The following is a 14201-nucleotide window of genomic DNA, read 5'->3' on the forward strand; positions in this document are numbered from 1 at the left end:
GTCTGGTTGTTCCAGCTTTAGTGGAGATTGTTTAAATGAGGGCTTGATGATGTTTGTAAGAAATTGTTAATATTTGATGGATATCTTTGTCAATAATATTACGTTAAACTCTGCAGTTTGTTTTATTTTGCAAACGATATGATGTGATTAATAATTAGTTCCCACAGATATTTTTTTGTCTTATGGCAAACCTTGATGATATGAGATTTGACACCATCTTTTTTGTGTGTACCTCACATAGAAAAAGGTCCCATAGATTCCATTCGAATTGGTCCCTAGAGTAGACTTTAGTTTTGCTCTGAAAAAAAGCAGACGTGCTTAATATTTTCATCCTAATTTCCCCCAAACTGAGATTGAAGTAGCTTCAAGCAGTTTGGTCTTCCCTATTTTAGCCTAGGAATATATATTTTGACAAATTGATTCTTGCAGTAACTTGAATTGGAATCAGAGTCTCTCTGAATTGCAACAATGGAAAGTTACATTCAGAGTTTTTATTGCAGTCAAATTTCAACTCATTCTCATAGATTTAATCAGAATGAGGTTTCCTTAACCTCTCCTGCATGGAAATGCTCATTTGCATACACAGGAGGAAAAAAGGTTGCTGGGAAGATGGCTTGGTTACTCTTGCCTAGGAAAAAAAGGAAAAATATCAAGGTGGAATTTTTAAAGGAAATTCTTATTTTTTTTTTTTCAACATGTCTCTTGTAGACATGGCAAGGAAAATGCCTGGCGCTCTTATAACAATAGCCCTTAGACTTTTATACCACTTCACAGTGCTTTACAGCCCTCTCCAAATGGTTTACAAAGTCAGCATATTTCCCCCAACAATCTGGGTCCTCATTTTATTGACTACGGAAGGATGGAAGGCTGAGTCAACCTTGAGCCCCATCGGGATCGAATTGCCCAACTGCCTGCAGTCGGCAGAATTAGCCTGCAGTACTGCATTTTAACCACTGTGTCACCACGACTCATCTTGCATGTTGTTTCACACATTGGGAAAAACACTACAATTATTTTTTTATAGCCTAAAAGAGTGACTAGGGAGGTATCAAGGCTGACCTCCGGAATACCTGTAGTGTTTTTTCCCAGTGTGTAAAAATCACATGCATTAAACAGGTACAATGGCAATAATCTATTGTGCAAAAAATAAGGAAATAGATGTTTAGGTGCAGTTTTATGCAGGGATGGGATCCGACTGGTATAACTACCAGTTCTATTGCTTTGCATGGTGTGAGTGCAATTTATGACCTGCTGAACTGCCCGGACAGCTGAGCAGTGCTGCGTGTGGGTGTGTAGCGGTTGGAAAAGCCCTTTTTTCCTGCTTTTTCAACCGCAGCTGTGCTGAGCAAAGCAGCTGTGGTTGAAAAAGCAGGAAATAAAGGACAGGTAAGAGCCCAGGCAGGCGGGTGGGCCAAAACAGCAGCAGACACAGAACCAGTTCTGTGTCTGCTGCTCTTCAGAGCTACCGGTTCTGTAGAGCTGGACAGAACCGGTAGAATCCCACCCCTGGCTTTATGTAATATATGAGCTTAGATATGCTTTTTCAGTTTTATTTCTTTTGCATAAGGATATTCTTGTTGTAATATTCTCATTGTTTGTAGCTTTTGTTTTGATTTTTGAAAAGTATATGTGTTTGTTAATCCTAACGCTTTATTTTATTGTTTTGGGAGTAATAAATAAATGTCAGACTTTATATTGACTTATGATACAGATAATCCCCTTCTTACAACCATTCATTTAGTGATTGTTTGAAGTTCCAATGGCACTGAAAAAAAGTGACTCATGACTGTTTATTACACTTATGCCTGTTGCGCCATCCCCATCGTCACATGATCAAAATGAGGGATGTATTTATGACGGTTGCAGTGTCCTGGAGTCATGTGATCATCTTTTGTGACCAAACAAAGTTAATGGGGAAGCAAGATTCACTTAACAAACATGATACTAACTTAACAACTGCAGTGATACACTTAACAACTGTGGCAGGAAAGGTCATAAAATGGGGCAAAACTCACTTAACAACTATCTAGGCTGAATTGTTTTTTATTTTTTATTTATTTATTTTTTATTTGTCAGTCGCTTACAAGGTAATAGATATAGGTATAAACATGAGTAAGAATATAGGAAATAGGTACGAATAAATGGGGACAATAGGACAGGGATGGGAGGCACGATGGTGCACTTATGCAGTCCCCTTAAAGACCTCTTAGGAATGGGGTGTGGTCAATAGTGGATAGTTTGAGGTTAAAGGAATGGGGGTTTGAGGATGTAACAACAGAGTCAGGTAGTGCATTCCAGGCATTGACCACTCTGTTGCTGAAGTCGTACTTTCTGCAATCAAGCTTGAAGCTGTTTACACTGAGTTAGTATCTGTTGTGTGCTCTTGTATTGTTGCAGTTGAAGCTGAAGTAGTCATTGACTGGTACGACATTGTAACAGATAATTTTGTTCACTACGCTTAAGTCCAACAATAAGCGGCATAGTTCAAGGTTGTCCAAGCCCAAAATTTCAAGCCTGGTGATATAGGGTATTCTGTTGTGACCAGAGGAGTGCAGTTCTCTTCTCGTGAAATAATTCTGGACTCACTCAATTGTATTAATGTCAGATATACAGTGCGGATATAGACAGATGGGCTGTATTCGAATATTAGTCTAGCAAAGGTTTTGTATGCCCTAGTTAGCAATTCAATATTACTGGAGCAGAAGCTTTGTAAGATTAGATTTACAACTCTTAATGCCTTTTTAGCAATGCTGTTACAGTGAACTCTGGTTGTTAGATATGAGCAGTTGTGGGATTCAATTTTTTTTTACTACTGGTTCTGTGGGTGTGGCTTGATGGGCGTGATGTGACTTGGTGGGCGTGGTGTGGTTGGTTGGGCATGGTAGGGAAAGGTTACTGTAAAATCTCCATTCCCTCCCCACCCCACTAACCTGCTTTCCAGCTCCGTTCTCCTGTGCAGGGAAACAAAGGAAGACCCAGCCGATCAGCTGGGACTCAGGAGGCAGAGAAGAGATGGGGACGGGGCCAGTCAGAGGTGCCATTTGCCAGTTCTCCAAACTACTCAAAATGTCCGCTACTGGTCAGAACCTGCTGAATACCACCTCTGGTTCTTTCTCTGTGGCTTGCATATTTGGTTTTACTTTAATTTATTCATTTCCCACTTTTATTAGTTTTTATAAATAAATGAAGATAGCGAATATACTTAAATATTCTTTTTTTCCTCCTATTTTCACCACAACAACAACCTTGTAATGTGGGTTGGGCTGAGAGTGAATGACTGGTCCAAGGTCCAGCTAACTTTCATGCCTACTCACAGTCTCCTGGCTTCTAGCTTGGTGCCTTCACCAGTAGACCAAACTGGCTATCTGGCATTGTATCTCACTGGGCCACCAGTTCTGCTTTCTCTGCCATGTACCATGTTGCCAACTATGTAGATCATCTGGGCACCCCAAAAGACCCAGTGAAAATAACTTCATGTCAACATATTATGGCAGTCTTGCGGGGCCGGTGTGTTGTGCAACAAGGTCACATAGTGTAATAAGATTGGGACTGGGACTTCTGTCCTCACTGTGAGTTGTGTTGGGGGAGGGTACATGAAGGGAGGCTCAGCCAATCTCATTGTACACATATTGTACTCTGACAATAAAGGTAATGATAATGAGGCCCAGCAAAATTTCAGCATCCCTTTAAAGTTACGCCCATGGCTGTTCTTCTGAGGCCTGCTTAGAAGCTGCTCAGCCTGGCAGTCCATGAAAGCCTGTGTGTGTCTGTGTGGGGGGAAACGGAGGGGTGGGCCAGGCTTGCCAACCTGCCACACCAACTCTCTTGGTGCCCCAGAAGCTGGTGACCACAGAAGGGGATTTCAAGTTTGTGCAGTGGGGATCAGATCAAATCCGATATCCCAGCAAAGGAAGCAAGACAGTTTTTGAAAACTTTCAGCTTAATTTTATTTATTTACAGCCAAAAACATATATATTTTCTTAAGTTTTCGTGGGTATCTATATGTATGGTATTCAGCTTTGTTCGGGTATTTTCCCACATCATTATAGTAAAATGCATTAAAAAAGCTGGAGCACACTTCCTCACTAGTCCGACACATGAAAGCCACAGGTCATAGCATCGACTTCAATGGCACCAAAACCCTAGCCACTATAGAAAACCCCAGCCACAGAATTATCAGAGAAGCCATAGAGATTGAAAAAAGACCTGAAAGCATGAATAGAAGAGATGACTCCACCAGACTGTCAATTATCTGGAAGCCTGCACTCTCAAACAAAAAAAATATCCACACCACAAGCCAGGCAAACACCTGGGCACAAACAGACTCCCCCTGATACCTCCAGCTCAAACACACCCCAACCAGGCACCCAGATGAAACCTAGCTTCCTAATAAATGATAGCCGTCCGTTTACCTGAAGCCAAGCCGCACTAAAAGCCTCCAATACAGGAAACACAATGTTGCCAGCCAATCAAGACAAAAAAAGCTACAAAACAGACAGAAGATATTAGAAACACCAATCAAGCAGAACACAACAAACTCCAAGACCAATAAACACAGACCAAGACTCCCAACCAATCAGGATGAAGAAAAAACCATTCTGGCACAGCAGTAGGCTAGCACCAAATTTAAAACAGAAACGGCTGTGAAAGTCTGACTCACAGACGAACACAATACAGAAGCCTGATGGTGGCAGATGAGATTCTGCCGAAACGTTGCTACAACTTTAAAAGCACAACTATAATGATGTGGGAAAATACCCAAACAAAGCTGAATATCACACACACACACACACACACACACACACACACACACACACACACACACACACATACAGAGACAGAGAGAGATATTGGAGTTGTTCCTCTTTGGGGGGGGGCAATATAGCTAGACAATAAGGAAGCTATTTGTTTCTCTCTTCTTTTGAAACCAAGATGGTCTTTTCAAAAAAAAAAATTGATCATGATAAAACCATTGAATGTAACCAGCTGAAATTTGTCAGGGTTGATGTCTATTAAAGAGACTTTAATGCCTGCTATTTTCAGCCTATTCTGCCAAAAAAACAAAGCAATTTAAGTTACTTTGAATTTTCCCCCAATAGCTTATGAACAAATATGGAGAAAAATCTTGATGAGTCTCTCTTCCATATGCAAATGAGCAATCTGTTTCAGAGGTGGAAGGGAAATGCTGCACTCCCTGTAGCCTAAAAGGATGTCAGAGGAAGCTGGTATAAATTGAATTATCTTTTTTCACTTTAGCATACAGCATTAAATAGTCAACAATAGGATAATAATAAGGTTTAGAATACATATAGCCAAATTTGTTTTTGTTAGTATTTGGGGGACTAAATCTACTAAGTGTGGTTTATTATGTGTGTGTGTGTGGGGGGGGGGTAAGTAAGATTGTACTAGGTGCATGTTAGGTTTATTTCTTTTGTAAATACTGTAAGAACAGCTTTATTTCTTCTGTTAGATTGGATCCCCTGAAATTTGTTTTGCTCCTTGAGAACATGAGCTCACGGTTTAATATTAGAGCAGGTCAAAATTGATAGTCTCTCTGGGAATACAGGCTACAGTTTACATCAATCACCTCATGCTGCCAAAAACTGAAAGGTTAGAATGCTTTCTTGTGGAGACTACAGATGATTTTTCTGAAACTAAAATCCTGAACCACCTAGAGTGAAATCCTTTTGCCCTCAACCGTCAAGACTGAAAACACGCCTCCACTTCTTCCTTCACATTTCATGCCTTCAAATTGAAATGTGTCATGGCTGATTTTTTGCAAGGCGGAAGGGACCATAATATCATGCCCCTGCATGCATCTATTGCATCTCCAGGAGGGGTTTCTGGGTCACCATAGCTTGAAACGATGCCTGGAAATGTATGAGGGTAGGATCACTGGATAACTGAAGCGTTTCTTTAAGAGCGTTTGTTGAGGACGTAGTATACAATTCTTGGTTTTTGCTTATTAAGTTCATTGTATAATTTTTCAGTAGTAGTTTTATGCTTGTGATGGGATAATTGTTTCTTTTCTTGAGTTATAAATGACCTCTAATTTTTGTAATGTATTTTTTCTTTTAATGACCCAATAATCCACCCATTGAGGTGGAATTGGGGCAACTGAATGGAGCTGAGTGTTTACTGGCCGGATGCCCTTCTTGTCACCAATGCAGAGTTCACAGCAGATATATTCACATTGTGCAACTACCTAGGATCAAACTCACAGCCTCCTGATTGTGAGGCGAGAGCTCCACCTCTAGGCCACTGCTGCACCTCTTTAATTTTTGTAATGTATGAGTAATTTATTTGTTTCTGCATAGAAGATAGCCTAATAATCCTTTTCCAGACATCATTAAGTATTCTTGGTGTTTCTCAGGAAGTCCTGGCTGGGAGAAAGTTGATGTTTGTTTAACTCTATTCGGGAACAAGAGGCCATGTATATATCATTTAAAGCCAATTTTGTTCAGAGGAAATGGGGCATATTGTAATCTTTCTGGTGATAAAGGTTGTCGGCATGATTAAGCTGGACTCCATAAATTTACTTTATAAGCAATCTTCATTTAGTGGCATGTGTGGTTAGAATGATGATGAAAAAGTAGCTTTACAACGCCTTACATTTATGATCTTCACAGATCCATAAAGCAAATAAAAAGTAAGTAAGATCAGAAGCACAGTTGCAGTTTCACTTAATGACTGTTTTGCTTAATGACCAAGTTGCCAGTCCCAATTGTGGTCACTAAACAAGGCCCACCTATGCTACCTCTAAGAGTAATACAGTGTATTGAATGGGAAACATTTTGTCTGGTCTCAAATATTTAGTGAAGCAAAAATAAACCTGGAACTTTGGGAAGCCAATATTATGATCTACTTTGTTTAAATGCAAATCATCAACCAATTGCCGTAGTTGTTGCTGAGAAAATACCAAATCCAGTGTTGTCTGAAAGAAGAGCTGGAAAGAAAGTAGAGTTTGGATCTTTTCTTCCTCCATTCCATTTAACTATCCCACTGTTTGAATATATGGAAGATTTTGTGTGTGTGTGTGTGTGTGTGTGTCCCTATACCCTAAAAAAAGATGGAAAAAGTGTCAACAAGGAATATTGGAAAAAGAAGAGAATTACTTGTTTTTTGTTTTGGGATTATATCTTAAACAGGGTAGGGTTATTGTTGTTTGGAAAATGGTAGACTGCACGTTAATGTGCTTCTTGAAGATGCTTTGATTTCTGTAAGCCTAAAATTGTGATCTTTCTTTGTTAGCAAAGTATAATAAAAGGTAATGTCAGGATAGGCTACAAAAGAAATGCAGAGCTGTATTTCTTCATGGCCTTTATGTTCATCTTATTCTGACAAAAATTGAAATAGCTGTAGGTGGTATGATGTTTCCTTAATTATACTTGACTATTATAATTATAATTGACTATTTTTTGAATGGAAACTTTGAAGCAGGTTTGATCAGAGTTTGGAACAGAGCCATGCCCTTTCAAATCGCACATTTTTTAATGTGAATCTAATTACAACACATTTAAAATGAATTTAAATTAATTGACTGCACATTGATCTTCAAGTTCTCATATCACCGTACTTACGTTGAAGCATCTTCTCTCCTTGTTACGCCTAGGAAAGGGAACTGTAAAAAGTGCATACAAAAAGCCCCCCCAACCTTATTGAACATATGCAAATGCTGGCCTTTAATTTGTTAGGAAAATCAGAATAGTTTTAATTCCTAAAACTGGAACTGCTTAAAACAGTGTGACTCCTACACTGTCATCATCCCACGAAGATCTGAAATTCAAGAGCATATGCATTTTCTGTAGCCTTAGGAAAGTGTCTGCTTTTACAATGCAATCAGTGGTATATGGCAATGCATATAGGTAATTGGATATTTGGCCTTAAAAAGCATCCTTGTCAGTGTTGCTGTTTGAAATGAGAGCACTTTTTTAAAAAAATGTGGATTATTTTTCTCGCTTTGCTCTTTTTTTTGGAATAAGTCATCCTTTAATGCTGGTATGGAGTTACAGAAACAGTTAATGTATGGATTCATTTTGTCAAATTGTCTACTAATGTCATTTTATTTTTTCATTCTACACTTATGCTATAAATTATTCTGCCCTGATCTTTGAGCACTCAATACAGCTACTGTAGTTGGTTGTAAGACAATTCCAGTTGCTGCACTATTCACTCAGCCAATTTAGCCCATGCATTTAAATTGATTCACTGAAATGGTAAACCTTAGAATTCCAAAATTATATCCTTCATTTATATTTCTTTAAGCCCCTCCAAAAAGGGGCTTTTCATGGGACTTGGCTCTTGAGATGTTTCGGTCCTGATTAATTTTTATTCTTTTCTTCATAGGTTGCTGGATATTGAAAGTCAAATGATCTATTTTGCAAGTTCCTATGCAATAACAGGCTTTGCTGTTCTGGTGCTTGGATACCTCCAAGTTAGTATTTACTTCTAGTCTTTCATTTCCCACCCCAGAAGAGAAGTCAGTTATTTAACGGCAGGGTTCATGACAATTCAAGACCCTATTAACATAATTGATTTGGAAATCAGTAGCACTTTCTGTAGCATATCAGCCATTTTTCTACCACAGACTCCTGAAATGGACAATTCCTATGTCACTGTTGATTTACCTAAATGTTAAATAAGAAATATGAATCAAAGTTGAGTCATGCACAGTACTGTGCATTAATACATAGTTTTCCTTTCTTTCCACTTCTTACATACATGGACATTCTATGCCAGGGGTATCAAACTCAAGGTCCATAGGCTGAATCTGGCCCGTGGGGTCTTAGATCTGGCCCACAGGGCTACCCTGGAAACAGCAAAGGACTGGCCTGTGGTGCCTCTGCCAGTGAAAATGGAGCTCAGGAGGGCCGTGTGCAGCCCTTCGAGGCTCCGTTTTCGGCTACAACAGCCTCCTGCAGCCCTCTGCCAACAAAAATGGAACTTGGGGGGGGGGCACAGCTCTGTTTTCACTGGCAGAGGCCTGCAGGAGGCCCTTCTGGCCAAAAACGGAGTCCATGGGAGCCGCGTGCACCCCCTCTGGGCTCCATTTTTGCTGGCAGAGGGTTAGCAAAACAAACTAAAAACAAAACAAAAGGAGAAATGTTTCCCCTTTTGCATTTGAGTATGCAAGAAGGGACAGGAAAGGAGAAAGGGAAAGAGGAAAGTCAAAGGAAAAGAAAGGGAGATGGGAAGAAAGAAGAAAGGAGAATGAAGAGGGAAGGAGGGAGGAAGGAGGAAGGAAGGAAGGGAAGGGAAGGGAAGGGAAGGGAAGGGAAGGGAAGGGAAGGGAAGGGAAGGGAAGGAAGGAAGGAAGGAAGGAAGGAAGGAAGGAAGGAAGGAAGGAAGGAAGGAAGGAAGGAAGGAAGGAAGGAAGGAAGGAAGGAAGGAAGATTATAATGAGAGTGAGGGAGAGTCTGAGGGAAGTCCTGCCCATAGCACTTGGCCACTACAAGTGCCCCCGACATGAGTGACCTTAAGCTGGCCATGCCCACCCTGGACACACCCACCCCAGCCAAGGTTACCCCAGCTCCCCGAGGTCAAACACAACCCTGATGTGGCCCTCAATTAAATCAAGTTTGATACCCCTGTTCTATGTGGACAAAACAATAGACCATTATGGAAACAGGAACTATATGCCTTCTTGATAGGGACAATTTTTTGTACTGCCTTGGAACTAATATTGGCTGTGGGGCTGGGGTGATTGAATAGATATTCATTTACTTATAAAACACAGGGATCCATTGTAAGCCAAAAGAGGTTCTTCAACACAATGTATCTATTCAGTTGAAAAAAAGCCAAATTGAAAAGGAATAAAGTGAGGAAGAAAAACGTTGTACAGAGTTGGTCATTACAACCCTTCATTTAATGAGCATTATGATATCACTGCAAAAATTAATTTACCACCTGTTGCAAGATAATGGTAGCAGAAGGCATAAAATCAGTGCTAAGAATACTGAGGTTAAGGTAGTTTTCCGTTTAGCTCACCGCACTATCAGTTTGGCATTGTGTTTCAGTAATTGAGGAAAGGTTATCCATCTTCTAATAGCATATCTCCAACGCATCCCACCCTTTTCTTTTGTTAGATTTGTTTGTGGGTAACATCAGCTGCTCGTCAGACCCAACAGATCCGAAAAGCCTATTTTAGGAAAATCATGAGGATGGACATAGGCTGGTTTGATTGTACATCAGTGGGGGAACTCAGTACACGGATTTCTGAGTGAGTAACTCGAGATAGCCACTGACGGGAATACATGCCAATAAACAGTCTCTGGAAAGTCAGGGAAGGTTTTAAAAAGTCATTTCTACCAGCTTGATTCTCAGCTGTGCCAACCTATCCACTGGACTGCCACAACGGTTATCCCTAGCAATCCTGCAAATGGCTTTTATAAAATTGATGTTGACAGGGCCAGCCCTGTCATTACCACCTGCTTGAGAGGCCCTGTTTCTTGCCATGTGAGAGCCAATATTTTGCAGGACTCTTGAGATGTCAATATAGTAATAAAACTAGAGACAACCCTAGATCGGGCAGAAAGTGGTCGAATCCCATGGAACTAATCCGAGAAAGATGGCATTTAGATGTTTTTCTAGATGGACAAAAATATTTGAGGAGTGTCCATCTGGCTAGAAGAAATATGATCCTTCCAATCCCCCCCATACACACAAATCCTGTCAGAACTAATCCTTCCATAGCCCCCACCAAGTTGCCAAACCAAGGAAGCTTCTTGGATGAGAACGTCATCTTCCACAAGAAAAACAAAACAATTCAGTTGCCTTTTGAAAAAGCACCTTTGAGACAACTGTGACTTGGAGGACTGAAAATCTCCACAGACCTCTATCTCACCAGCCATTTTTCACAAGCTGCTGGTGCTTCATGAGTATCCGTGCAAATTTTATTTTCCCCACCTTGGCCTTGTTAAGAAGAATCTCTGCAAAGGGTTCGACCAATTGTCAGCTATAAGGGCATGGGATGAGAAATAGAAGCCTCCATTTCATAGCATTTAGAATCCCACTGGGAATATTCCAGCAGGCAAAATACTTGGAAATATAAGACCCTCTACCCGCACCAAGTTTAAGGTTAATAATACATACAGGAAATAAACTCCCCAGATAAAGGAGTGATCAAATGAATAATTACCACCATAAATCATTCTCATCCACATTTCCCCAGTGTGAAAAAGGTGTGATAATCTTTTCGTGCACATTGGGAATTTGTAATGAAGGAGAAATGTATCTGCTGCTTCAACTTTTCTTGTTCTCCACAGTGACATTAATAAAATAAATGATGCTATTGCTGATCAAGTCGCAATCTTTATCCAGCGCTTCACCACCTTTGTTTGTGGATTCCTGCTAGGATTTGTCAGAGGCTGGAAGTTGACCTTGGTTATTATCGCAGTCAGTCCTCTCATTGGGATCGGAGCTGGCATAATTGGCCTGGTACGGAAGAATGTCCTGCCTATTGAAATAAGGCTCCCTGAGGTTACTTAAAGGGGCTTGGGGATATTGGGGGGTGGGGGGGCGGGGCGAAGATTCTCTCAGTTGAGGGAAGTTGGGGAAATAAACTACGCCGCCTTCGGTCCGATCTAAGTATAGTATATAAAATCATGCATTGCAATGCCCTACCTGTCAATGTATACTTCAGCTTCAACCATAACAACACTAGAGCAAACAATAGATACAAACTCAAGGTTAATCGCACCAAACTTGATTGCAGGAAATACGACTTCAGCAATGGTCAATGTCTGGAATACTCTACCGGACTCTGTGGTTTCTTCCCCAAACCCCAAAAACTTTAACCTTAGACTGTCTATTGACCTCACCCCTTTCCTAAGAGGTCTGTAGGGGGCGTGCATAAGCGCACCAACGTGCCTACCGTCCCTGTCCTATCGTTTCTTTTATTTTTTTAATTTTTCTTATATGTATCCATATATTCATAACTATGTTTTTTTTTACTTATACCTATTATCTGGTAAGCAATTGACAAACCAAATAAAATAATAAATAAATAAATAAATATTTTCAAGTGAAGGACAGGAAGTGCCTTGGTAACCCTCTACTGTACCATTTGCTCCTGCTTTTTTCTTTTTTTTAAAAAAAAAAAGTTAGCAGCCATTTCTTTGGCACAATTTCCCAGTAGTAATTTCTGTTGTACCTTATAAGGACTAATAGATGGGACACCTCAAGGAACCATTGGTTTGTGCCTTTGCTTTATTCTGGAGAAGGAAGAAAACAAGGAGGAACTGACCCAAAATCATTCAGGCCTAGGGCAGGACTAGAATTCACAGTCTCCTGGTTTCTAATCAGTGCCTGAAGGACCACTGGCTTCCATATGCATAAAGACGCCAACCCTTCATTTTGTTTCATGCAACCGAGGGAGAGAACTCTGATGTATGACAGCTTATGCTACAGAACATGGAGTCCCCTTTCAAGCACCTCACGATTCTTTGCTGCTTCATACATCAATGCTGAGTCAGTGTTCCTTGTTTAATCAACATGGTCATCACCTTGAATTTTGTCCCTGTAAAGGCAAGCCTTTAACTTATCTTAGTTGTACCTACACAGAAGTCTTCTGCAAAGCCAGAAGGCTGGAGAAAGCCTTCCTAACAAGCAGATTCTCCAAAGACACAAAATAGTGTGCTGATGAGTCCAGTTTCATTAATTAAGTAGTTTAATTAGACCAATGTTTTTTTTTCAAGTCATTTAAAACCTCTCAGAATGGGAGTGAAAGTTCACCCATCTTAAACTGGCCAAGTCTGAAAAACACTGAGTTAGATTTTGGCCTATACACCAAACTTTAAAAAGTGACTTTGTGCCACATTCATTCTTCTTGTTTTTGTTTCTGTTGTGTTAAAGTCTGTGGCAAAGTTGACAGGTCTAGAATTAAAGGCTTATGCAAAAGCTGGGGCCATCGCTGATGAAGTGCTCTCATCGATCCGAACTGTGGCCGCATTTGGAGGAGAGAAAAAAGAAGTTGAAAGGTTGGTTATATATCAAGTTTGTTCCTGAGCACCAAAGAAGCCAGCTGAATTGAAACAGACCATGATTGCTTAAGTGCTAAAGATGAATATTTATTGTGATAATTGAAAATAGGCTCTTTCTAGCAGTAATAGACTTAAGCTGTGTCAAGGAAGACACTCTGTTTTTATTTTAGCTTGTTGTGCCAGATGCATGAAACGGGAAGGTTTCCTCAAGATTTAGTTGCTTTCATTATACCAGCAATATTGTAGAGTTGGCCAAGTATTAGATAGGCGAACATGTGCGCTGCCTGTCACACAGCCTTCTCTTTAATTAGACATCAGATGTGATGGTGATTACTCTTTTGTTGCCAGTATCAAAATCTTTTTAGCTCACCTGGAATCCTCAAAAAACCATCCTGTACTTTTGCCTCAGGGATCAAAATGGCTTGCTGTGGCATTTTTAGTATTCATTCAAAACAAGAATTGGACATGTATGATGGGAACCTAGACAGCAGCTTTAATCTACGTGAGTCCTGTGGTTCCCTTTATTCACTATTTTACAAAGTGGATGGCTTCACCCATTATGCTTTTAAAAGAACGCAGTTAGCCTTGAATAATGCAACATTAGGGAAACATCTACTTAACCCAGAAAGACGGGAGCGGGTGTGGAAGAAATTCAAGTCTCTTTTGTCTTGACTTTCTTTGTTATAAGTGCGAAGGAGCGATAATATCTCTCAGGCTACTTACTTTGTTGTTATATAATATAATAACAAAGTAGTGTGGTAGGCCTAGTAGAAATTAGGCCTTAGGGTGTCTGATTCCTATCTGGCCTACTTTGAATGGCTGATAGTACTAGGTCAGAGGTGGGGAACTATGGCCCTTTCGTGACTTGTGGATTTCAACTCCCAGAATTCCTGAGGTGGGAATTGAAGTCCATAAGTCATAAAAGGGCCATAGTTCCCCACCCTTGTGCTAGGCAATGGATATTTGACCAAAGTTTCTTGATTAATTGGTGCAACAAGTAAGATGGTAAACCAAAGGTTAATAACCACAATGGCTGAGCTCATGCTAAACCAAAATTAAAGAGATCACATTATGATTTAGCCTCATATGCAAACCTAATCACTGATTGCCCAGCAAATCATCAGAGTTTAGGCAAGGGTCTTTTCCAGCCTTTCTTGGAAATGCAGAGAATGGGCTGTGATACCACGTGACAAGCAATTTTCCTATAAAGTATCCCAGTAC

General features: G+C 40.3%; 1 protein-coding gene across 1 annotated transcript in view; it reads left to right on the forward strand.

The window, feature by feature from the left end:
- The window catches only part of ABCB11 (ATP binding cassette subfamily B member 11), a 105141-nt gene that overhangs the window by 23262 nt on the left and 67678 nt on the right, over positions 1–14201 (forward strand). Inside the window, exons 7-10 of the mRNA XM_087949788.1 lie at positions 8347–8434; positions 10086–10219; positions 11265–11436; positions 12853–12977. Coding sequence (XP_087805914.1) covers positions 8347–8434; positions 10086–10219; positions 11265–11436; positions 12853–12977 — 519 coding nt within the window. The remainder of the gene's footprint in view (positions 1–8346; positions 8435–10085; positions 10220–11264; positions 11437–12852; positions 12978–14201) is intronic.

Source organism: Notechis scutatus, chromosome 1 (genome assembly GCF_049901735.1).
Source record: "Notechis scutatus isolate UNSWTSFEM ecotype Mainland chromosome 1, rNotScu1.2, whole genome shotgun sequence".
Classification (NCBI taxonomy): domain Eukaryota; kingdom Metazoa; phylum Chordata; class Lepidosauria; order Squamata; family Elapidae; genus Notechis; species Notechis scutatus.